Genomic DNA, 23940 nt, shown 5'->3' with positions numbered 1-23940 from the left:
GTTGCCGCTCCCATGGCCTAGACCATTGGTTCTGAGAAAAGGTTTTGACCTTGATAGTTATCCTCCCCAACAAGAAGAGCAGTCCTTGGACTTGTGTATGTATGTCTAATTTGCCTCCTCAGAGTGACATGGGCAGGGGGCGAATTGGGGAGAGACTTCGTCATTATAAAGCCTATTAAAACAAGGCACCTCTTGGAATTCAGCTTACTGGTCAGTCTACCTGCCTGCTGTGGCCTCCCCCCCCAGCCCTTCCCCTGAGGTCCAGGGACGGAAGCTTTTATTTTTCCCCTACACCAGAGAATTCCCCTTTGCCCAGCAGTGTTCACTGAAGCACAGAAGCCCCCTGAGACAACATGAAATACAACCTCTCCCTAAGTAGGCACAAATCCCTAACAAGTCTCTCTCTAGCCTCCAGTGGAAGACTTCTGAAGTTGGGGAACTCACTGTTTTTAGGAAGTGTTTCCTTACGTCAGACTAAAAGTGTCTCCATTGTTCCAGATTCTGTCCTGTAGGTCCAGAACAAGGTTAATTGCACTTGAATGTGACAGGCCTTCAGATCCTGGAACATCCTTGGATTATACTTAATCGTGTGTATGTTGTAGCTCTTCAGTGGTGTGGAAACCCTTGAGGGCCTTCTTGTCTGGATCCCTTGTGCCTAGGCAGTGCCTGAACCACAGCAGACACAGTAGAAATGTTTGTTGAATTGACCTGATCACCTGCCCCTTCTTGCCCCCCCCCCCCCGCAAAATCTTTAGTTCTTCAGGCTCTACATCCCCATTCTGCCAGCCCATCACCATCCTGGTGACCCTCCAGGTTGGCCCTGTCCTTCTTAACATATGGTACCCAAAATACTTGCCCCACTTCTGTAGCTTTGAGCATGAATAGTGCGCTTTTCTCAGTAGCTCAGGCAGCTTGGCAGTGCACATATCATAGTTTGCATTTTACATATTCTAACTGATAAGTTCCATGCCTTGGTCTAAATTTATAAATTTATATCCATTCACTTTGCCCTGATCAAGCCTATTATTATTTGAATAAGCCTCATTTTGGGGTTGGTGGTTTTTTGGTGGGGAGTTCTGTTTTTATTCTGTTCATTGTTGTCAGGAGCTGCCTGTTTCCTCTCCCTTCCTCCTGCTACCCCCCCCCCCCCCCCCCAGACATGTGCATGCTCGAGTACACACACCCTCACTCTCTCTGTCTCTGGGTCTCCCAACACCTTCTGGGTGGTTCCGAGAGCTACCTCTGCTAGCGCAGCAAGACGTGTACAGGAGCTCTGTCTGGCTCCTCAGCTCTTGTCTCTTTCCTAAGTTCCTGGAGCCTCACTGACTACATTGTCAGTGTTGGTGTCTCTGGCCCATTAATGAATGCTCTTTCTTCACCTTGAGCCTGTAGCCTAGCATTGATGGTCCCCCTCGCTTTTTCCAGTAGTCTATCTGGGCCGCTCCTGGACAGGCGCTTGGATCCCACTGTGTCTAGCCCTCATCAGCATAAATACAACCTGAGTATAAGTCTCACTTTTCCTTCAGTTCATGCTTTGGACCAACCCTTAGTGCAGCATGTAATTGGTGTTAATGTTCAGTGTAGCCCTCCTTAATCAATTCAGCAAAAATGTATTCACTGAACAGAAAGCCCTATACTTGGTGTGAAGTGAAGATGAAAAGCCACATAATGTCTTGCCATCAGAGTTTAGAGTTGAACAGGAGGGATAGGCTATGGATGTAAGTAAGGATTACAGGCTAAAATGTGACCCAGTTGAAGGAGGGAGAAGTTTCATGGAGAAGGTGGCCCCTGGACTGGGCCTTCCAAAGGAAGGAAGGACTTCATCAGATGGAAGTGGGGAGGATGGAGCACGAGCAGTGGTCTAGTGCAGGGAGAAGGCAGGCCAGGCTTATCAGAGGAGAAACTATGTGAAGGGGAGGGGAGTTTTGAGTGTAGGTAGAATTTTCCTTTCCAAGAATTGTACTTTTGGGCTTGCATGGGCTGATGCAAAGTGAAATGTACTTTGTACAAAGTAACAGCGATATTGTAAGATGATTGGCTGTAAATGACTTAGGTATTCTCAGCAATATAACAATCCAAGACAGCTCTGAAGGACTGATGGTGTCTGAATACGGATTGAAACATGCTTCTTTTTTTTTTTTTTTTACTCTTTTTTTTTTTTGGTCTGTTTTCTTTCACGATGTGAGCATTATAGATGCGTTTTGCATGACTGCACATGTATAACCTATAGCAAATTGCTTGCCTTCTCAATGAGGAGGAGTGAGGAGGAAGGGAGGGAGAGAATTTGGTTCTCAGAGTTTTAAAAATGAATGTTAAAAATTGTTTTTACGTGTAACTGGGGAAAAATAAAATATCAAATTTTAAAAAACCAAAGAGATGTCCTTTGGAGGGGAGGAAAGCAGCTCCAATTGGGGATAAATTCAGTTTGGACCAGTTCCGTAGTTTCTTCTCCCTGGGGTGTTTCCACTCCCTAACCATCCCCAGATGAGCTGCCTAGTCGGGCATATGCTGGGCTGGAGAAGGGGCTTGCTTGCTGGCATTTGGGGTAGAGAAGGGTAATCGATAATCATAGGAACGGGTTCCCATTTTTCTTTCACTTTACAATTTACAAAGCACTTTCCTACAAAAGCTTAGGGAAGGTGTTTCAAAGTAGGTGATATTATTCCCATTTTATGAATTAAAAAAAAAACTGAGACCCGAGAAGGGAGGTTTCTTGTCAGTGTCTTAGGGCTTAGGTAAGAGGTTTAGCCTCTGACATCCTTCCAGTCCTGTTCCAGGAGCTGTGTCCATGGAGGATGTCTTGTGTTGAGGGTAGGAAGGTAGAACCCTAGAAAATGTTCCCAGGAAGGTGGGGGGAAGTTCCAAGACCAAAGGGCTGTCCTGTGGGGGCAGAGGTGTTCCAAGGGGGGTGATTGTGTTTCACACTAGAAGGGTTCCAGCAGCAGTGAGGAGGAAGGCCTTCTCAGCTTGGCCTCCTGCTCTGTCCCATCCCTTAAACTACAGTCAGAGCCCGGCATGGCACAGGGAGAGAACACAGTTTGAAGTCAGAACGTTGGGGCTCAAATTCTAGCTCTGCGACTTATTAAATGGGACAAGTCTTATTCACCCTCTGAGCTTATTTTATCCTTTGTACAATGAGGAGGGAGTAGTTCATTTTTTTAAAAATTTATTTACTTTTTGTTAGGGTAATTTTCTCATGGGAGGTCTAGCTTCTCTCAGGAGAAGCTGAGGGTCACAACCTGTTGCGTGGCAAAAACAAGGAAGTCTCACAAGACCTCTCCTTTGCTGACGCGCAGCTCCCACGGTTGGCTCCGCTTTCCTCTCATTGGGAGAAAAGTCCTACTCATACCCCTGATACGAGGGCTGCAGGTGTCCAGCAGACTTGGTGATTGGCTATCACGTGGAGATCATGCTTTGATCAGGTGTTACTGAGGATATAAAAGAAAGCTACTAGCACTGAATAAACGGAGCTTCTGCCATCTTGCTATCTCCTGCCTCTTCAATGCGCCTCCGGGTTAAGAGTATTGAGCTGGTCTCATGTTCACCACTGCAGCGGCCGCATCACTTTTAGTTTTCAACATTCACTTCCATAAACTTTTGAGTTTTAAATTTCCTCCCCTTCCCTCCCCTCCCCCCTCCCCAAGAAGGCATGCAATCTGATATAGGCTCTACTTATACATTCGTATTAAACATTTTCACATTGGTCATGTTGTAAAGAATTAGAACCAATAGGAGGAACCATGAGAAAGAAGAAACAGAACAAAACAGAAGGAAAAAAAGAGCAAATAGTATGCTTCCATCTGCATTCAGACTCCAAAGTTCCTTTTCTGGATGTGGATAGCATTCTCCATCATGAGTCTTTTGGAGTTGTCTTAGATCCTTGCACTGCTGAGAAGGGCTAAGTCTGTCAAAGCTGGTCATCGCACAATGCGGCTGTTACTGTGTATAGCATTCTCCTGGTAAGCATCTTACATATAAGGCAGAAAGCAGCGAGTGAACATTGTTCTTCTTTCTCTTCATAAGAAGGCAGTGGCAGGAGGGATTGGTGGTTTGTGCCAGGCCTGGAAAATGGCTTTGATTTTCAACTGAACATGTGGATGAAAACTGAGTCCAGATTGTTCCTGAGTGTCTCGAGCTGAACGGTTCCTGCCAACAGTGTGTTTACAGCCCCTTTCTTTCTCTCTTTCTGCAGGAAAGAATCTATATACAAATGAATACGTAGCTATCAAATTGGTAAGTGCTACTCCCTGGCTTCCCTAAACCCCACTTTTCTCATGGCAACTTTAATTGTTTTTTTCTAGCCCGGGTCCTGCAGCCCTGCTGGCTTTCCACCCCAAACCCTTCCCCCAGCCTTGAACTACAGAGACTACTTTAATTTGCTAAATCCCAACCTTACCTAGTTTTCATTCAATTCAGCCAGCCCCATGGTGGGAGAGAGGGAATAAAAGAAATCTCAGAAAGGGGCTAACAGTCCAGCTCAGCTATTACCCAACAGACAGGGCAGGTTTGTCAGCACCAAGATGAGGACAGAGCACATCAAGAAAGTGCTTGACCAGTCGAGGAAGGCCCCTGGAATAGGTGGGACTAGAGCTGCTGAACCAATACAGCAAAGCCTTTCCTGAATTGTACCTGAGCTGGAATAATCGATCATTGGTCTGGCTTAGGGGAGAGTGGGACCAGTGCTTCTCAGGCAATGGTCAGCTCACCCCAGTATGCCATGACCTAGGAGACCCAGGTCTCCCTGCCCGCTGCAGGCCTGGCTAGTTGAGCAGCCTACAAGCTGGCTTCCTGGAGCTGCTCCATATACCCCCTTAGCAGAGCCTGCCACGCCAGGGGCTCGGTCTCAGCCTCAGCCTGCACTGCACCGACCAGGCCTTGGTGTGGGGCCAGAGAGACAGGATGAAACAACATTGGACGCCCTGGGTTCAGATCCTGCCTCGGTTGTTTACTCTGGCCTTGGGCTGTAATTTCCTCCTCTATATATGAAAGGGGTTTAAGGAGTTGGGACTAGATGATCTCTAAGGGCTCTTCCAGTTTTAAATCATCCCACATCTCTGACTTTTGCCCCACTAGACTCCTGGTTTTAATCTAGGGGAGAGAGAAATAGACTATCTTCCTCCAGTGGAGGCCTTTTCTCTTCCCTAAAGTCAGGGTCCAAGTGGGACAAGGGACTGATTTTAGAGGTGTGCAGAAGGCCTTAGCCACATTTATTTTCCAATTGGGAAAAGGGAAAACATAAATAGCATTTTTCTCAGGCCCACATTGCTTCATATACACTCTTTCTAGCATGGGGACTTTGAGCTACACACCTCCAGCCTTAGAGACAGGCTACACTGCTTCACCTAGGCCTTTTTGTGACCCATACCACACATGGTCAGGGTTTGGGTTCATGTTGGGGCTTACAGAATGAAACCCATGATTCACACAGGAACCATGCATCTGCAACCATGACTTCCTGGGGATTTTTGGCACGGAACTATAGAATATCAGACTTGGAAGAGACTAGAGAACATGGAATGTCAGAGCTAAAGGAGACCTCAGAACACAGAACATCTGAGATGGAAAGCACCATAGGCTAGAGAATCATAGAATCTTAGAGCCAAGATCTTAGAGCTCATCTAGTTCAACACCCTTATTCTACAGATAGGGAAACTGAGGTCCAAAGAGGAAGAGGAACTTGCCGAAGGTCACACTGTAATTCAGTGGCAGAGCCAGGCCTAGAACTCAGATCTCTGGTCTCTTGCACCTTTACCCATGGTGGCAGGTGGGGACAATTTTATCTCAGATGGATCTGAGAAATGAGTTTACATTAATGCTTAGTGGCCTGCACCAATAGGACCAAGGCCATGGGTTCCATCTTCATGTAACTCAGTTGGTTCTGCTCCATTTCCTTGGCACGTCTTGGACTATTGGTCCAAGGCAGCAGCCAGGCAGGGCCCGTCAGCCCTGCTCGAGATGCCAGCAGGGCCCGGGCCATACCAAAGCTGCTCTCTTTTTTCCCTCCATTGGATTCTCCCCATCTGTTCCTTTTTATGAGAGTCCAGTGACAGATTCCTGGTGATGGCGGCCTTGTTGTCATTCTGAGCTGGGCAGAGGAATCCTCCTTGGAGGAGATGCAACCCATCCCCTGGACCAGTCTGTATCATTAACTGTGGCCTCTGCCTCTTGTTCTCTCTCTCCATCTCTCCCTCCCTGCCCTCTGAAGGAACCTATAAAGTCCAGAGCCCCACAGCTGCATTTGGAGTACCGGTTTTACAAACAGCTCGGCAGTTCAGGTAAGGAGATGTGCCCTGGGTCGGGGGTCACCTCACAGGAGCCAGGGGAGGAAGTGTCAGGGTTGAAGAAACATTATTCTAGTCTGAGAGTCAAGACACTCATATTTAAGGCCCATCTCTGCTCTGTGACCTTGGGTGAGTTGCCGCCCTTATCTGGGGCCTCAGTTCTCCCCTTTGTTAAATGAAAGGGTTGGACTCTATGATCTCTAAGATCCTTTTCAGCTCTGACCTTCCATGAGTCAAGGATAGCTTCCCATGTCTTGTTGCCTACCCTTGGCCTGCCGTGGGGACTGAGGCCTAGGGTCACCTCCCCAGACCAGTTTCCAGTTTTTTGACAAGCCAGATACAGGGGTAGGAAAGCATATTCATTCAGTGGAACAAGAGAGACAATATAAGAGCTGTTGCAGTCTGGGCAGTGTGAGATAAATTGGGTGCAGTGCTGAGTGCTGTGGGAGGTCAGAGGAGAGGGGAGCTCTAGGGAATGGGGGGGGGTGGAGAGGGCTTCTTCTGTGAGGTGGAGTGTGGGGAAGAGGCCTGGCCACTGCCCAGCTCAGCACACCCTAGGAGCCTGTTGTGGAACCATGCAGCCAGCATAGCCAGGTAGCCGTGCACCCCAGATAGGAGACATCACTCATCAGCAGACAGTGGAGAGAGCCTTGAACTGAGAGTGCGGAGGCCTGGGCTTGAGTCCTCATCCCACCACTGACTTGCAGTGTGACCTTGGGCAAGTCACACGCACACACACACGCACCCTCATTTCTCCCCCAGTCCCTGTTTGGTAACTTATGGGAGACCTAAGACCATCTCTCAGGTGGAATATGAATATGATCAGATAGTGCCACAATGGCAAGGGGAATGGAATCTACACCACTGGGAGGAACTGGGGATGAGAAGACTTGGGCACAAGGATGTGGCGGACAAGCTAGTCTTCACATACAGCCCTGGGAGGGAGGCCCAAGTGACCTACAGAGGCCGCCTGTCTCCCCCAGTGGACTCCGGGGTGGGCTATGGGTAACACAACGGGAATAGGATAGAGAGCTGAAAGGACTGTTAAAGATCATCTGGTCCAACCTCCTCTCTTTAAAGGGACAGTGACTTGCCCAAGGTCACCCAGGTAGCGGACAGTCAAAGCCCAGAGACAGTGTCCTTTCCACTCCCCAGCAGCCTCACTGCACATGTCTTTGCTGCTTTTTCCTACGCTCCTGTCTTCTGCAGAAGGGATTCCTCAGGTTTATTACTTTGGCCCGTGTGGAAAATACAACGCCATGGTGCTGGAGTTGCTGGGACCCAGCCTGGAAGACCTGTTTGATTTGTGCGACAGGACATTCACTCTGAAAACTGTGCTGATGATTGCCATTCAGCTGGTGAGGGCCCAGGGTGATGGGGGTGGTCTGTGGCCTGGGCCTGCTGAGAAGGGGAAAAAAGTGTCTGCAGGGCAGAATGGACAGGGGTCTGTATCTGCCTTTAGGGGCCTGAGGGTTCACAGGAGGTAACAGAGGGAGAGAAGGTGGGCCACTGAGTGCAGTTAGAACAGATAGCCTGGAGAAAGGCAGAGGCAGTGAAGACCCTGAACATGTGTCTGAGACCCCAAACCCAGAGATTCCCGGACCCCCTGGGCCTCACTTCAGGTCCCAGCTCTCTCCTAGTCGGGCTGTGGTTCTGACAGTTCTATAGGGAGGGCAGGGTTGTCTTTTTGGCCGTCACCCTTGAGGTTAAGAGGTCACCCTCAAGAACTTTCATTCTCCTCAGCTACCCATCAGAGAGCGTCCATACATGAATTTACTTCTGAGGGACAGATGAGACCCCCACCCCATCCTGGGCCCAGCCTTGGCCCTCTCCTGCTCCCTTTCCAGTCCAAAGAGGCCCCCCTGTGTTAGTCTGGTCACAGGTATCCCATCTCCAGTTCCATCAAGTGTTTGTTGTCTTTGTCATCTTCTCTTGTCGGAGGAGTGTTCAAGTAGGTGAGAGGCAGGGTTCACCCTGGGCCTCCTGAGTTCCAGGCCCAGAGACAGACACAGGGCGAGAATAGACATGGAGTTCAGCGGGGAAAGGGCTAAGAAGGGAGAGCAGAGCGGCGGGGGACAGCCAAGAACATAGAGCGGGCGGTGGGCCGGGCACTGAATAGGCCTGGCTGTGGGATCTCCACGTACTCCACACTCCCTAGATCACACGGATGGAATACGTCCACACCAAGAGCCTGATATACCGTGACGTGAAGCCGGAGAACTTCTTGGTGGGCCGGCCGGGGAGCAAGCGTCAACACACCATCCACATCATCGACTTTGGCCTGGCCAAGGAGTACATCGACCCTGAGACCAAAAAGCACATCCCCTACCGCGAGCACAAGAGCCTGACGGGCACGGCGCGCTACATGAGCATCAACACACACCTGGGGAAAGGTACCCACCAGTGGGGCCCTGGGAAGGAGGGAGGAGCTTCAAGGCACAGTGTCCCAGAGGCTGGGGCCGGCCCAGGTTCTTCTGGCTGGCGGCTTGCTGACCCCCTCACACACAGCCCATGAAGCGGTAGAGAACCCAGCATTGCAGAGAAGGGAAGGAGGGAGTAAGTGTGCATGTGCGTGCGTGTGGGCCGAGCATGGGCAGGCTAAGTGTGCGGGGAAGGGTGGAAGTGAGCCCTTCCCCAGGAAGGAGACCTGCCCGTACTGGGAGCACACTTAGATGAGGGGGTCAGTCCAGGAATGTTTGATTTTCACTGAAGTGGAGGCGTGCTGTTCAAAGAGAACAGAATGAGAAGGAGTTTCAGTGCAAGAACAGGGGCCGTTCAATTTGGTTTCCTAGAAAGCCCCACCCGGCCTGTCAGAGAGCCTGACACCCTGGGGTCGCATCCCCCCTAGGCGAGGCCTAGGAGAGTGTGCATGTGTTCATATGAGGGGCTGAGCTGGCCTGGGAGGGAGAGAGAAGAGGGGGCGGGAACCCAGCCTGGCAGAGAGTGACCATCCCTTCCTGTGGTGCCCGCGCATGGCAGGGCTTGGTCGTCCCTTTGAAGTCCAGCAGCCCCGAGCGTCTCTAGGCCTGTCTCCAGTGTCTTGTCGGGGTGGGAGTCCTCATTTCAGGCAGAAGAACTGTGTCTCCCTCTTGGGGCTGGGCTTCCTTCCTTCAGCAGAGATTCTGTGCCTGCGCTGGGAAGGGCTCGCTCGCTGCTTGCGCTGGTGACGGCAGTACAAAGTTTAGACAGGTCTGATGCTTCCCTTGCTGAGCTCACAGTCCAGTTAGATCGGACGCCAGTATAGGCGAGCAGGCAGCGTCACTGACAAGTGTATTAGAGAGGGCGCTGATCCCGGGGCCTCCACAGGCGCGTAGTAGGTAGACATTGTGACGTGCTTCCATGTGCTTCTTCTGCAGAGCAGAGTCGGCGGGATGACCTGGAAGCCTTAGGCCACATGTTCATGTACTTTCTCCGTGGGAGCCTTCCCTGGCAAGGTCTTAAGGTAAATAGTGCCCAGTGGCTGCAGGGCTGAGGATCTCTTAAGCAGATTGCTCACTCTCGCTAACTCTGGCCCTGTGGTGTTTCACATTTTGGTCTGAAGGAGAGCTAACTGTAGCATACATGCCCTGGTTTATTTTTGCATCATTTGAATTAAATAGTTTCTATTGTGTGTGCTCAGGGCATTTGGAGACACCTGAATTCTGTATCTCATCTGTCTGTCTTGGCCCATTCCAGAACCCACTTTATCATCTCACCTTTTCCACACAAGCCCCCCGAAGGTCAGAGACAAGCTGGGATGGTGCTTTCCCCTTTATAGACCCCAGCGGAGAGAGCAAATTACCAAAAGAACCAAGCCTGGGCTGCCCCACACCCAGCCCTTTACACTAGAAGACCACAGTCAGATTGCCTACTTTAGCCCAAAGCCTGGTATGTGGCAGGCCTGTCTCCTGCAGCCTTTCACTTGAGAATTCAGGAACAGATGACAGCCAGGACCTCTGGGGTCAGACTCAGGCTCCCCCCTTCACTGACAGTGTAGGGATGGTGCCCAGGGGATGTTTTACAAGAGAGTAGCCACAGGGACATGTGTATGCATGATGCTGCCATTGTGGGCCATCTCAAGTGGGTCTGACAGTGCAGCAGGCACCCACTAAGAAGGCTGCCTGGCCCTGGAAAGGGGCAGCTGGGGGCAGCTCCTCCTCAGCCTTAGAAACCAACAGCACTTCAGTCCAAGCAGCCTCGGATGGAAGAATCCGCTGGCTTTTGCTCAGCTGACCTAGCCTCAGCGCAGGGCTCAATGTGGACAGCACCACCAAGCTTGGGCCCAGCTGGGGTTTTCTCCTCTAGGCAGACACCCTGAAAGAACGGTATCAGAAGATCGGGGACACCAAGAGAGCGACGCCAGTTGAGGTCCTCTGTGAGAACTTCCCAGGTAAGTGAACCTTCCTCCCTTCAGCCACGTGGGATCACAGACAGCCTCTACCCCTGCAGTGATGCCTCTCGTGGTCTTTCCTGGGCTTGTGGGGAGGCTCTCTGTCCTCCAGGCCACACGAGAGGTGGCAGGAAAAACCCAGATTGCCCCACTGGGTGCTCCAGAGTCTCCTTCATCAGAGCCACCCTCCTGGCTGGGACCGCCATCACCTTCAGGAGAGGCCCCTGTGACTAGGGCAGCCACCTTGGATAGTTGAAGCCTCAGATGTTGAGCAGGTGTTGCTCCCAGGCCCTGATCTGAGCAGGTAGAAAGTCCTGCCAGCCTCTATCAGAGTGAGTCTAATGAAGGAGACACAGCCCTGGCCTCTGTACCCCAAAGAGCCAACTTATAGAAAGCACCTGTACAGAGGGCAGGCTCCTACACGGCATCCCCCTCCCCTCGTATCTCTGCAGAGGAGATGGCCACTTACCTGCGCTATGTGCGGCGTCTGGATTTCTTTGAGAAACCTGACTATGACTATCTGCGGAAACTCTTCACGGACCTGTTTGACCGCCATGGATTCGTGTTTGATTATGAATATGACTGGGCTGGAAAACCCCTGGTAGGACACCACCCCACCCCCCAGCCCAGAGGCCTGCACCGCTTCAGCTTCTGACTGGGGGCTGAAGGGACCCCCTGGGGGAGCTGCCCGCCTTCCTGCCCTGTCACAGTGGGGAGGTGGATCCTATACATGGGGGCCCACAACCCCTGACCTTCCTTTGTTCTGCCTTCCAGCCAACCCCGATTGGCACCATCCACAGTGATGTCCCCGTCCAGCCAGTGAACCGGGATAAGGCTCAGTCCCACACCAAACACCAGGTAAGGGAGTGCTCAGGGGGATCGACACACGTCTCCGAGCCCTTCTTGAAGGCCGATTAAAAGCTCATTCCTTAAGCACCTGCTTTGTACAGGGCTTTGTGCTAGTAGGCGCTGGGGACATGGAGACAAGGCCCGTCTGTGCATAAACACAGATAAGCAGACTACCGAGTCTGAGGGGATGGGGCGAAGGAAAACACCTGAGCTCTGTGGTGGGAAAATGAGAGGCTGGAGACCTCTTAGCGCCTGCACAGATAACACAGCGGTGGGAGACAGAGGCCACAGTCAGGGAACCGCTCATTTAGTGGCAGTGGCCAGGCTGTGATATAGCAGGAAAGGTTGTTGGAGCCAGACTCTGGGGAGTCTTAGGACTTGGCCTTTTATCCCAGTGGCAGAGTGCATGGTCACCCAGGTGAACTGGGAAGGTGATTTTGGCAGCTCTGTGAAAGTTAGCTTGGGGAGGAAGGCAGGAGGAGAGAGCCAGCCAAGAGGTGATGACGACCTGCTCCAGGCTCCTGGCGGGGGAGAAGAGCTGCTGTGCACGGAGAAGGGCCCAGATCAGCAGCTCCTTGTAGGAGGGCAGGGTCACAGACGATGCTGAGACTCTGAGCTGGCGTGATGGAGAACGTGGCCCCGCGCCCCTTACTCCGTACCTGATTCCCTTCCTGGCATGGGACAGGGAACTCTGGGCTTGAAGTCAGGGAAACCCGAATTCAAATCCTGACTCACGCTTACTAGCTCTGTGACCCTGTGCAAGTCATTGAAGTTCTTTGTGCCTCGGGCAGCTTGAACCCTAGAGTTCATCTGCTGAGCTCCTTGGGGGGTGGCATCTGCACTGAGAGAGGGGCTTGTAACATCAGGAGCATCCCACAATGATGAAATAACCTCCCTCAAATTCTCCCAGGGATGAGGGGGACAGGCAGGGCGGGCGCTGAGGGAGCCCCCAGGCCCCCCACCTACCCCCCCAGGCTCCCCCCGCCCCAGCTCCGCTCCCTAAGTTGTTGTGCATGTCTCTCGCATTCACTGTCCACCCTTCCCTCTCGCTTTCCGCAGGTGATGAGCTCCACCAACGGTGAACTAAACACCGATGACCCGACGGCCGGCCACTCCAACGCCCCCATCACGGCCCCTGCAGAAGTGGAGGTGGCTGATGAAACAAAGTAAGCCGCCCGGGCCCTGGCAGCAGGTGTTCATTCCCCGCCCGCTCCGGGCCAGGACACAGTCTCCACCCTCAAGGCCCTTACCTCTGTGGGGGAGTGTGCCAGGCACCGCCCCCTGGGAACTTCCAGTCTAGTGGGGGAGGTGGTGCACACACAGAGCCTGCATCTGCCCCAGAGGGGAAGGTAGCAGCACTGGGCGGGGGGGGGGGGGGGGGGGGGGGGGCCACAGGGGATGGGGGGCGTGCCGGGGGACGGGAGAAGTGCGAGAGGCCTTTCTGTGTGATCTAAGGTCGTGAGGAGGGGAGGGACACGGTCAGACCTGGGATGTAGTGAGACCCCTCTGGCAGCCGAGGGGCTGGTGGACCAAAGAGCAGAGAGACCAACCAGCAGGCTGCTGCAAGAGTCCAGGGGTGCAGTCACGACCCCCAGCGTGGTGGCAGCGTTGATGTACAGATCTAGGAAGTAGAGAATGAATATGTATTGTGTCAGAATGTACAAAGAAGGCAGCATAAGAGGATTCCCTGAGGTGGCAGCAGGGAGAAGAGGGTGTTCTGCCCAAGGGACAGACACACAGCACACACCGACAGAGTTTCCCAAAAGGAAAGAGCAGAGAGAAGGCTGGCTTGTCTGCACCGCAGAGGGCGGCGTTGGGACGTATGTAGAGAGCTAGGCTGGGATCCAGGGGTAAGCAGTAGGGAGCCGTGGCAGGTTGATGAGCTGGAGTAACACTGCAGTCACACTTGGGCCAGCGTCTGGAGGGTGTGTTGGGAGAAGGCAGAGCCTGTTGGAAGAGATTTCAGGATTCTGAGCAAAGGAGAGGACGGTAGTGGGGTGAGGAGGGAGAAGGGTGGGGGGAGAGCTGGCTATCACTGGACTCATAGGACATGGAGTAAGAGCGCGCACCAAGGTTACGGACCTGGGATGCTCAAAAACGTCAGTGGTGTTTGCGGGATTAGGGATGCTGGGAAGGCGGGGGGGGGTTCAGGGGTGGAAAGGGGAGCTTCGTTTCTCTCTGGGACATCCAATTTGAAATGCTTTCTAGGCAGGTGGGGACATGGGATTAGACGTTCAGGACAGGGACTGGGGCTCGAGCTAGACCTAGCAGAAATCTGCAGAGACATGGGAGCTGATGAGGGCACCAGTAATTTATTCAGTGCCTGCTGTGAGCCAAGCACCTTGAGCCCCACAGCCACCCTGGGAGTGGGAGTCATTATGTTCCCCATTTGACAGATGGGGTGACTGAGGCAAACAGAGGTCAAGTGGCTTGTCCAAGGTCACGTCGAATTTGAACTTGGGTCTTTCAGACTCCAAGGCCAGCAGTTCTGTCTACCAGTTGAGAGAGAGTGTGTAGAGAAAAAAGGGAAGAGGGTCCAGGATATGGTGTGGATGATGCATCACTCTGACTGGGAGGAGGGGGGCCAAGAGACCAGTGTCGTGGAACCCCAAGTGTAGAGGACAGTGTGGGGCTGAATTGGTTAATTCCTGGGTCAGGGGACAAGGGGAGAGGGCAGACGGCATCAGAGGCCTGGAGATCTGCCGGGGGAGCGCGGAGAGACAGGCCCCCTGTGGGTGGGGCCTAGGTGAGGTGGAGGAGCCCCGGGGGAGATAGGCCTTGGCCAGGTAGAGGTAGCGCCGGGAGGGGAGCGGGGCATGTCCGCCCCGTCTCAGGATGGCGGCCATGACCGGCGCCCCCCCCCATCTGCTTCGCCCCCCAGGTGCTGCTGTTTCTTCAAGAGGAGGAAGAGGAAATCCACTCAGCGGCACAAGTGAGCCTCTGGGGCCCAGGCGGACCGGACCCACCGCAGCCCTGTCGCCTCCACCCTTTCTGGCCCCAGAGATGGCAGGCGGCCCCTGCCTGTGGCCCTGCCTCCTGCAGCCAGGGCAGGGGCGGCCAGGAGAAAGGCCAGGAACAGAGAAGCCGGGGGAGGAAGGGGGGCCACTAGCCCCGGCCCCCGCCCCCCTGGGCCCAGGGGTCACCTACTCCAAGCAAGACTTTGGCAGAAATTCCTGCATCTGTGTCTCGTCCAGTCCACCTTGAGAGCGCTAACTATTTAAAAACCACACACCGAGGAACCGAAGCCTGCCAAGAAAGCACTTCCCCCTGCCCCACCTCTCCCTTCACCCTTCAGTTTGAGGTTGGGCTTGCGCGCATCAGGGATTGACCCCTGCAGACTCTGCGTCTCCGCCTGCGCGCTTAGGCCTAAGGTGAAGCCTGGGAGGCCCTGGCGCCTCGTGGTCCTCAGTTTGACCTTCACCACTTAGTGTTATAAAATCCAGCCTTTTTCTCTTCCTCTTTCAGAAAGGCCATTCTGTCCCGGTGTGGGGAGGAGGGAGTTGAGGAGGCGCCCACTCCCCTGCCCTCGTGTGTCGTCTTTGGGGTCCGGGCTATGCCTTGTTACCCGTGCACTTTGATCATCCGGGGGTTCTGGGGGGGGCAGAAGCTAAGAGAAAGATGAGGGAGGTGGAACTAGATGGCCCCCAGCCCCAGGCAGAGGGGGCCGGGGGAGGCTGGAGCCAAAGGGAAAGGGAAAGCTAGTCCCCACAGCTGGGAAAGTAGACACCACCCCAAGGTCTCACCCAACGTGCAGGGCAGTTCAGGCTGCTCTGCATGTTCTCTCTTCCACCCCCACCTCACCCTAATCGGAGCCAAAAATGCTGCACCAAAGCCCTGGGGAATTTGGGTCTCCCCTGGAAGGGCAGGGTGGGGACCCGGGGGCAGGGCTGCCTGCAGCAGCCAAATCCCCTCACACGGCCCCACCCACCTCGGGGAAAGGCGAGCTCAGCCGGCCGTACCCCATGACGGTGGCGCGGCCTGGCGAGCAGCCCAGAGAGGTCTACCGCGGGTACGTGGGCCCTCTTTGGTGGCCCTGGGACGAGGCATAGGGCTTCAAACACCCTTGCCCTCAGTGCTGTCCCAAACCCTGATCCCCCCCCCCCCCCCATCAATTTTTCTGCTCACCGAAGGCTGTCCAGAGACTCCCAGTCAGCCCGTCTCCCCCTCCTCCCCCCACCCCCGCCCGCGTCCAGGGGACAGCAGCTCCTCGAACACCCCATCCATCCCCCAAGGTTGTTCTCTAAGAGCCGATGACGCGCACTGGGCATCTCCCCTTCTCCCCAGCCAGCGCCAAGGACGACAAAACGCCTTAAGACCCCGGCACCCCTGGAGAGGGTCCGAGGACGAGTATGTGTGGCAGGGGAGAGGGGTGCATCAGTCACTGGTGGCCACGGCAGACCTAAACACAACAAGCTAAACCCAAGCACCCTTTCACCTCCTCCTCCCCAAAGGAAACGGTCCAGGGGAGCATTGGCCCAGTCTGTACATGAATCTCTGCCTGTCGAGTCTCACTTCTTTTGGTCCATGTGTCTGGCTTGGCTGAAAAGCAGCAGCAAGAGGCTAGAAGACGTATCCCCGTTCCAGACCTGAGTCCCAGCGTCAAGATCGTACCTGCGCAGCTCCGCAGCAGGCGCGCGAGCGTCCATTGTGAGTTTAGTTACTGCTTTACAAAGTGTACAGAAATGGCATTTACATTTCTCTGATGCTTCCTGGAAGCCATAGAATTTAGGGGCTTTTTTAAAAAAAAATAAACAAAAATGAAAAAGAACTCAAGGCCTAGGCCTTTCCTTGCTCGGGCATTCCTGGTGGGGGGAGTTGGAGGTGGGGCATTCAGAGCATCACACTGCATGGAGTTCTTTCTTTGGGACGTAAAACCAAGGTGGGAGGGCTCTTAGAACATAAGATGTCGGAACCAGAAGAAGTCTCCGAGGCCATCTTGTCTGAGAAACCGAGATGTGACTTGCCTTAGGCCACAGAGCAAATTAGTGGCAAAGCTAGGATTCGAATTCACGGCTTAGGACACTGAGCCTCCTCTATTTACCATACCCAGTGCCTTCTTGGAAAAAAAATAAGATTATGCCAAATGCACCATCGTACCAAAGCCACTTTGAACTTGCACACTGCCGATTCAGAACAGCAGTGGGCCTAACAAACTTCACCCAGCCTTGGGAGAGAGGGAGTGGTGCAGGGCACACAGTCTCATTGTGGGGATGCCCACAGCCCCGTGATGTAGGCAGGCCTAGTATTCTCATCCCTACTTTACAGCCACGTGGAGGCCTCGACCTCAGATCTTCCCACTTCTCTCCCAGCCATCTGTCATACGTTAGACAGGAGATCAAATACAAATCCGAGCGCCAACTGGATGGCTCAGGGAGCTCTGGCAAGGCTCTTTTCTCAAGGTGCCGAGATCCTCAAATCCACCTATCGTGGAGGGAAGGACTGTGCCCGTCCTGGCTCCACCCCTGACAGCCGCGGGCTGATTGGGAGCCAGAAGTCACCTCCCCCTCGGCCTGTTTGTACTTGTGAGGAAGCTATTTTGAAAGTGGTAGATCGCTGGAGAAAGGGGCCCTTTATTATTACCATTTCCCATGTGAGCTTTTAGGCCAGCCTCGGTCTCCCTGCCAAGCTCAGGTCTGCCAGCCGTGTTTGGAAAAGGCAGAGAACAAGTTTTTTCACGGAGTATCAGAAATAATGCTCAGGATGAAGACGTGCTCTTATGCCACCAGGAGCCAAGCTCAGACTGCCAGCTACTGTCAAAACTCAGCACTTCCAAATGTGGAAGCACATTCTTTCTATCCGTCTCATTTCTGACTTTTGTCTTTAGTGCCTGGACCACAGAAGGTACTTAAGGATTGCTTGTTGGATGGGATTTGAAAGGCCCTAGTCAGGTGACCGACGCAACATATTAATACAGATGAAGAAAAGGATCTTGAGTGGGTCGTGGGCAGGATCTGGTTCTCTGCAGGTTCCAGGACCCCACCTCATTGCTGGCTCTCCGTCAGGGCCCCAGGTCGGCAAAGGGCTTCAAAGGCTGTAGCCATGATAGGCTTTTAGATTAGCCCTAAACAGACTGCCCTCATGGGAAGGCCTAAGAAAAGCATTGTGCCATGCCAGCCACATTAAGAGTATGCATCAAATAGGAGCGAGCGATGAACACTCCCAAAGTATAGAGGGATAGGGCTGCAGGAAATGTTTGTTAAGTTGAGGAATCTTCTACCTTTTATGACAGGGAGAATTAAGGCTTCCCTTGGAAGAATGAGAGGCTTCTCTTAAAGGATGCAGAGTCAATGGGGAATCCTTACCTCTTTGTCACGTGGTTGTAAGGTGAAAGAACGTGGCAGAAGGACCACGAATCACTTGGAGCTAATCACTGTGGGACTTTCCAGAGGGGAGAGAGGTAGACTCCCCCTTTCATGTGCTCCAAGGAATAATGGATGATCAGGGAAAAAAGAATGGTTGTAGTTGGTAAAAACCAGCATGGAAGCAGGTATTTTGGCTCTGAACAAATGAGAGGGATGCTGTCTCACCACAAGGTGGGTCTTGGATGTGATGGAGGACCTGTTAAGACCTGGCAAACAACTGCTCTCCACTTGTGGCGATTCATGTAGGAGCCAATGTTAACAGCAGAAGGGACCTGCTCCACAAGTAACAAGCTCCCACCGGCCACCCCTTCCAGTCCTAGCTCCACTTTTACTCATACCCCTCCCCCACATCCACAGCCCCTTCCAGACTCTCCTACCACCATCCCTCGAGAATCTCTGGGGTTGATCCACCCTGTATTTCTCACCCAGTCGAGGTTCTGGTAGCTACTATGCACTGACCTCCGGGATGGTCTGTTTGTCTGTCTCCCTCCCTCCCTCCCTCCCTCCCTCCCTCAGCAAGTTCAGTGCCTAGCTCAGTCCTTCTTTAGTACCCAACTCCTGTCATCGTACTAGGGGCCTTCAACATCTTAACATTCCCTCTAATACCCTGCCTTCCCAGTTGCTCAATTTGCTCTTCCCGTGACCCACTTCTTCACCCCAGTCCATCTATACACGGATACAATCATGCCCCTAGTCTCGCCATTGCCCCAGAGCATTCCACTTCCTTTATCCCGATCAGCCCTTTAGCATTTCATCAGCTTTCTTTGGATCTTATCCATCCTCTTAACTGCTGTCTTCATTGTGACCTCCAATCTCTCCACTGTACTTGCTACTCATTTTTTTAAAAAATTTAATATTTTTCCCCAATTACACATAAAAAACCATTTTAAACTTTTTTAGTTTTGAGTTCCAAATTCTCTCCTACCTTCCTTCCCCTCCCCCATTACTGAGAAAGCAAGCAATTTGATAAAGGTTATACTTTGTGGTCGTGCAAAACATTTCCGTATTAGTCACATTGTGAAAGAAAATAAAACCCCAAAAAGCCCCATGAAAAAAAAGGTGACAGTAAGCTTCAGTCTGCATTCAGAGTCTACCAGTTCTTTCTGTGGAGGTGGGTGGCATCTTTTCACCATGGGTCCCTCCGAACTGTCCTGGATCTCTGAACTGCTGCACTCATTACTTCCATCTTGACCTCTTGTTGAGCCAGTTTAACAGTTCAACTCAACCCTCTTCTGAGTCCCTTGCCCCCTTAATGTCAAGCTTGTTAATAAGCTTATTAATGCCTTAGCTTATTCCCGCAAGTCACCCAATAGTTCTCCTGTTTTCACATTTCTAAATGGAGAAGTGGAAAATGCCAAACCATGCTGACTGGGTCCACTGCAAATTCATGTTGTATCTTCTCAACTGGGCCCTTGCTGCAGCAGGGAAGTCCATTTACACCTCCCTAACTGATTGACTCTCCCCCTCCCCTCAGCAAATTTTCCATCTCTTCTTAGGTCTCTTTCGACGTCCAAAGATGCCTCTCCCCACTCTCACCCGAGAAGCTGGCCTCCTGCTTCACTGAAAAAATCGAGGCCATTCCCTGAGAGCTCCCTCTCTCTTCCCTCCTCCACACATCACACAGATGCCGTTTCCTCCCATCTCCCACAGCCCTGTCTCTCACTGACACAAACCCCTCACCCTGCTTGAGTCATTTCCATTCCTTCCCATCTTCTCCAGCAGATTGCTTTCTATTCTATCTTCAGCTTCTTCCTCTCTTCTGGCTGCTTTCCTGACGCCTACAAACATGCCCATTGTCTCTGCCATCCTTAAAAACCCTTCCCTGGCTCTGACCATCCCCTCTGTTGCCTCTCTTTTGCTTCTACTCCCTCACTGGCTTTAATGCTCTCTCTTCTCTCCTGGTTTTTTGTGACACTGTTCTCTTATGTGAGGGTTCTCAATCTCTGCCAGGTCACAGGTCCTGCCCACTAAACGTGGGCTCCAATCTGGCACTCTTCCCTTCTGCCTGTACACTCTTTTACTTGGTGGTGACATCAGCTCCCATGGAGCTGTATAAATGATCCTCAGATTTATCCAGCCCTAAGCTCCAGACTGTCTCCAGCCGCCTACTGTACATCTCCACAGATTATTGGAAAGCTCAATGTGGCCAAAACTGAATTCCCTTCTATTTCTACTCAACCTCTCCCCTTCTCCAAACCTCCCTGTTATTGGAAAGGGCACCGCCATCCAGCCAGCCAGGTCACAACTGAGGTGTTGGTGTCCTCCTTAAACCCTCGCTCTGCCTCCCATCCCCCACCCCCATATCCATCTATGGCCAAGGCCCATCCATTTTACCTTCATGGCATCTCTTGCATACATCATCTTTCTTTCCATGCACATTGCTGCCACCTTGGTTTAAACCCTCATCCCTTCACACTTGAACTACCGCAATAGCCTTCCTTCTGGCAGGTCTCCAGGACCAAATGTAGATTTTTGTTTGGCCCTAAAGCCCTCCACAACCTGGTCCTTCTTAATTTCCCACCCCTAACCCCTCGCCCCCCATGACCCACTGACCTCAGTCTCCTCACTATTCTTTGCACATCTCCACACTCTGTGCCTTTTCAGTTCTCCATGCCTAGAATACTCCCCCTCCTCACCTCTACCTACTGGCTTCCCTTAAATCTCAGCTAAAAATCCCACCTTCATGAAGTCTTTCTGATGGTTTCCCTCCTCAAACCTCCCACCCTGTTAAGATTACTGTGTATTTACAGTGTGTGTGTGTGTGTATCTGTGCACAGAACACATGCACAGGTACCTTGTATATAGATGTTTGCACTACCATCTCCCCATTCGAATGGGAGCCCCTCAGGAGGCAAGGCCTATTTTTTGACTGCTGTATCCCCTGGGATTAGCAAAGGCCTGGCACACAGTAGGCACTCATGTATACACACTTGTTAACTGAGTGATGGTTAGCATTGACAGATCATGAAGTCCTGGCACCAAACTGAAGGCTACACGGCTGTGGGTGGGTTTTCACCCCTGCTGTTCGTGGACAATAGGGGCACTTCTGATGAAAAAGGTAGATGTGGAAGGAGACCATTGTTTAAGGAGTTTGAAAACTGAATCTGGATTTCTAGTCTGTGGCTCAAAATAGGAGCATGATGGATTTGGGGCCTGGGAATGAATGGAATGCAGGCTTCTGAAAAATGTTTATCTGGACTCCTACAGATTGATCAAGAGGCTTTTAAGCACAAAGGGAGAGAAAACTGCCTCCATGCATGCATTTGTGCGTATGTATTTACATGTATACACACATACACTTGCATATGTTTGTCTCTGTGTATAGTCATATACATGATTTATGGTAAATGTACTCTAAACCAGACACCAGAGTGAAGCAGCTACAACAAAGTGAAAACAGCAGAAAACAGATCCAGGCAATAAACATCCAAGAAGGAAGCCAACAGGAAAACCTGGTCTTCGATTCCTCAACACAAATGCACCGAGTACGGTTATGAAAGAGGTGAACAAAGGACTGCACCAAAGGCAGGAAAATTCCACCCTTAGGTATCACTGATACTTTAGGGGATGGGTATCCCTCATGCTAAAAATGTTCCAAGATGGTATTCATGCAGGGTGGTCCCAAGGCAAAGGTCTGAAAGCTGCCCTCTGACCTTCGGTGTGCCCTGTAGGGTGCCCTGAACGTCTGCAAAATCCTTTTTGTTCCACTGAGGCCTCACACCACCAGTGCGGTAAAGTAAGCACTCTAGGCACTGGCCTTATTTTGCAGATAAGGACAACTTGACTTAGGCTGAGGTTCAGTGATTTGCCTAGGATCACACAGCCCGGGGGGGGGGGGGGGGCAGGATTTGAATCCAGGTGTTTTTGGCTGTATGGCCAACATGCTATTATCTACTCTGCCAAGCTGACTCTCAGCTGGAACACGATAGCCAAAGAGAAGGCAGAGTCACGCCAGGAGCGTATCTGGATCATCTCCAGCTCTCTGTCTACAAGATATCTCACAGAAGGAAACCCAACACGTACGGTAGAGAACAGCTGGGTGATCAGCAGAGGTAGAATAGTGGCAATAGTGGGGGGGGGGGGCGGGGAAGACATGGGGTCTGTGTGTGTATGAGACAGGAGTATGCAGGCGTATAATATAAATGCAGACGACTAAAGGATTCATAGGAACCCAGAGGTGATGACAGAAACACAGAGGACTTAAGAATAGCTAGCAAGAGAGGGCAGCTAGGTGGCGTAGTAGACGGAGCTCCGGCCCTGGAGTCAGGAGGACCCGAATTCAAATACGTCCTCAGACACATAACACTCACTAGCTGTGTGTCTCTGGGCAAGTCACTTAACCCCGATTGCCTCACCAAAAAAAAAAAGAAAGAAAAAGAAGAAAGAAATGCCAGGCCTAGTCTGCCATGTGCTCTAGAATCTGGGAGAGTGGACTTCAAAGAATTCAGAATTCTAGAAGGGGAGGGGATTCTAAGAATGTAGTGTTATCAGGAAGTAATACAGTAAGATCCCTCCAAAAAACTACTCCAAACAGATGTAGAAAAGTCACCAGACAGAGGCCTGATGGGAATATCCAGGGGAATTAGGAGCTTGGCACAAGAGATAAAAAACCTTGCCTAAGCAATAAACTCCCTGAAAATTAAGAGACAAGAAATATTAAAACAAAAGTCAAAACACTTAAAAAAAAAAACAGAAGAAAATGTAAGGCATCTCAAAGTAAAGACATGACCTGGAAAACAGATGGAGAATTGAAAAATTAGGACTCATTGAACTACAGGAAAGCCATGGCCAAAACAAGAGCCTAGATACCAAATTTCAAGAAATTTTAAAAGGTAACTGCCCAGATCTTAAACCCAGACAGCAAAAGTGGAAACATAAAATAGCTACTGGTCATGTCCTAAGAAAAAAGAAAACTCCCAGGAACCTAATAGCCAAAACCCAGAATTTCTTGTCAAAGACAAAATGCTGCAAGTAGTCACAAAGAGTGCAAAGGCAGCAGGGTCCGCGGGCTCACAAGATGACTGCTCCCTAAAGCAGTGATTCAGGCTTACGGTCAAGAGTAACCACCAGCAGAATGGAGCATGATCCCACTACGGGGAAATGGACCTTGAATGAAATAAAGGGACTTGGGAAAGGCCAGAACTCCACAGAAAGTGAATTCCAGACACAGTAGTTTAGAGAAAGGTAAAAAAATTAATAAGGCACTAAAGGGTAAACTGCCTACACTGTGGGGAGAGGATCCAGGTGTCCCCTCCACACCCTGTCGGTGCTCAGAGAGGGTGTCTGATTGGATTGAAGGCCTGGGAGTGGGTTTAAGTGGTGTAAGATCATCATGATATCTTAAAAGAACGGGAGAGAAGGGAAGAGGTAGGGAGGAGGGTAGTGCCAAGGGGTAGCAGGGGAAAGTAAGGTAATGGGAAATAATTTCACATCATCAGGGTATAAACATCTATAGAAGTCTATACAAACAAGCAGGGTGGCAGGGGGTTAGGGCGAGGGGCTGATACTTGACCTTATTCTCATCTGAAATGGTTGAGTGAGGGAAGAATACACACACAGAGTACTTCATTCAACAGCAGAAAATAGGAAAGAATGGCGAAGGGGAAATGAGAGGGAAGATAGAGTAAGGGTCAGATTAGTCCTAAGCAAAACAACTCCAGGGCTGAGGATGTATAAAAACATTACTTTCTGAGGTGGCAAAGAGAGGGAATTTGAGGGGGTGCCGATTAACCAGAGAATGGCTAGCCAAATCACGGTACATACACGTGGCAGAACACCAGGGTGCTGTGGTAAAGAATGGAGAGGATGGCTCCATTATAAACCGGGAAGGCTTTGAGGAGCCGGTACAGAGCGAAGTGAACAGAACCAGAACGATCCACACAATGACGACGACAGAAAGACAATTTTGAAGGAATGAGGAACTCTGATGGGTGTGATGACCAACCACGACTCCAGAACAGTGACAGTAAAACACCTCCTGACAGAGATGGAGATGGAGGACTTGAGAGCGCACAGTGTGCGCACACACACGGGGCCTACGGGAAAGGGCTGGGGAGCTCTCGGCTCTTGGGATCCCCGG

The 23940-nt window shown here is 51.7% G+C and overlaps 1 protein-coding gene across 1 annotated transcript; it reads left to right on the top strand.

The window, feature by feature from the left end:
- The first annotated feature begins 4184 nt into the window (after nt 1-4184).
- Nucleotides 4185-15093, top strand: LOC114034108 (casein kinase I). The gene is made up of 10 exons (XM_027849709.1): nt 4185-4233; nt 6206-6275; nt 7491-7639; nt 8440-8674; nt 9638-9723; nt 10566-10650; nt 11103-11251; nt 11425-11508; nt 12559-12665; nt 14381-15093. Exons 3-10 carry the CDS (start codon nt 7541-7543, stop codon nt 14433-14435), a joined length of 900 nt encoding a protein of 299 aa, XP_027705510.1. The 5' UTR covers nt 4185-4233; nt 6206-6275; nt 7491-7540; the 3' UTR covers nt 14436-15093.
- Nucleotides 15094-23940: the final 8847 nt, after the last annotated feature.

This window comes from Vombatus ursinus, unplaced genomic scaffold, assembly GCF_900497805.2.
Source record: "Vombatus ursinus unplaced genomic scaffold, bare-nosed wombat genome assembly UNPS02007898.1, whole genome shotgun sequence".
Classification (NCBI taxonomy): domain Eukaryota; kingdom Metazoa; phylum Chordata; class Mammalia; order Diprotodontia; family Vombatidae; genus Vombatus; species Vombatus ursinus.
Note: the sequence above shows the minus strand (reverse complement) of the source record. Positions and strands in the feature narration are given on the sequence as shown.

Bases quoted from the DNA above. Each gene is read 5' to 3' on its own strand.
- LOC114034108 (XM_027849709.1), top strand. From the start codon at position 7,541: ATGGTGCTGGAGTTGCTGGGACCCAGCCTGGAAGACCTGTTTGATTTG. The intron at 9,724-10,565 runs GTAAATAGTGCC...TTTCTCCTCTAG, and splicing joins TTCCCTGGCAAGGTCTTAAG to GCAGACACCCTGAAAGAACG. The intron at 11,509-12,558 runs GTAAGGGAGTGC...CGCTTTCCGCAG, and splicing joins AGTCCCACACCAAACACCAG to GTGATGAGCTCCACCAACGG.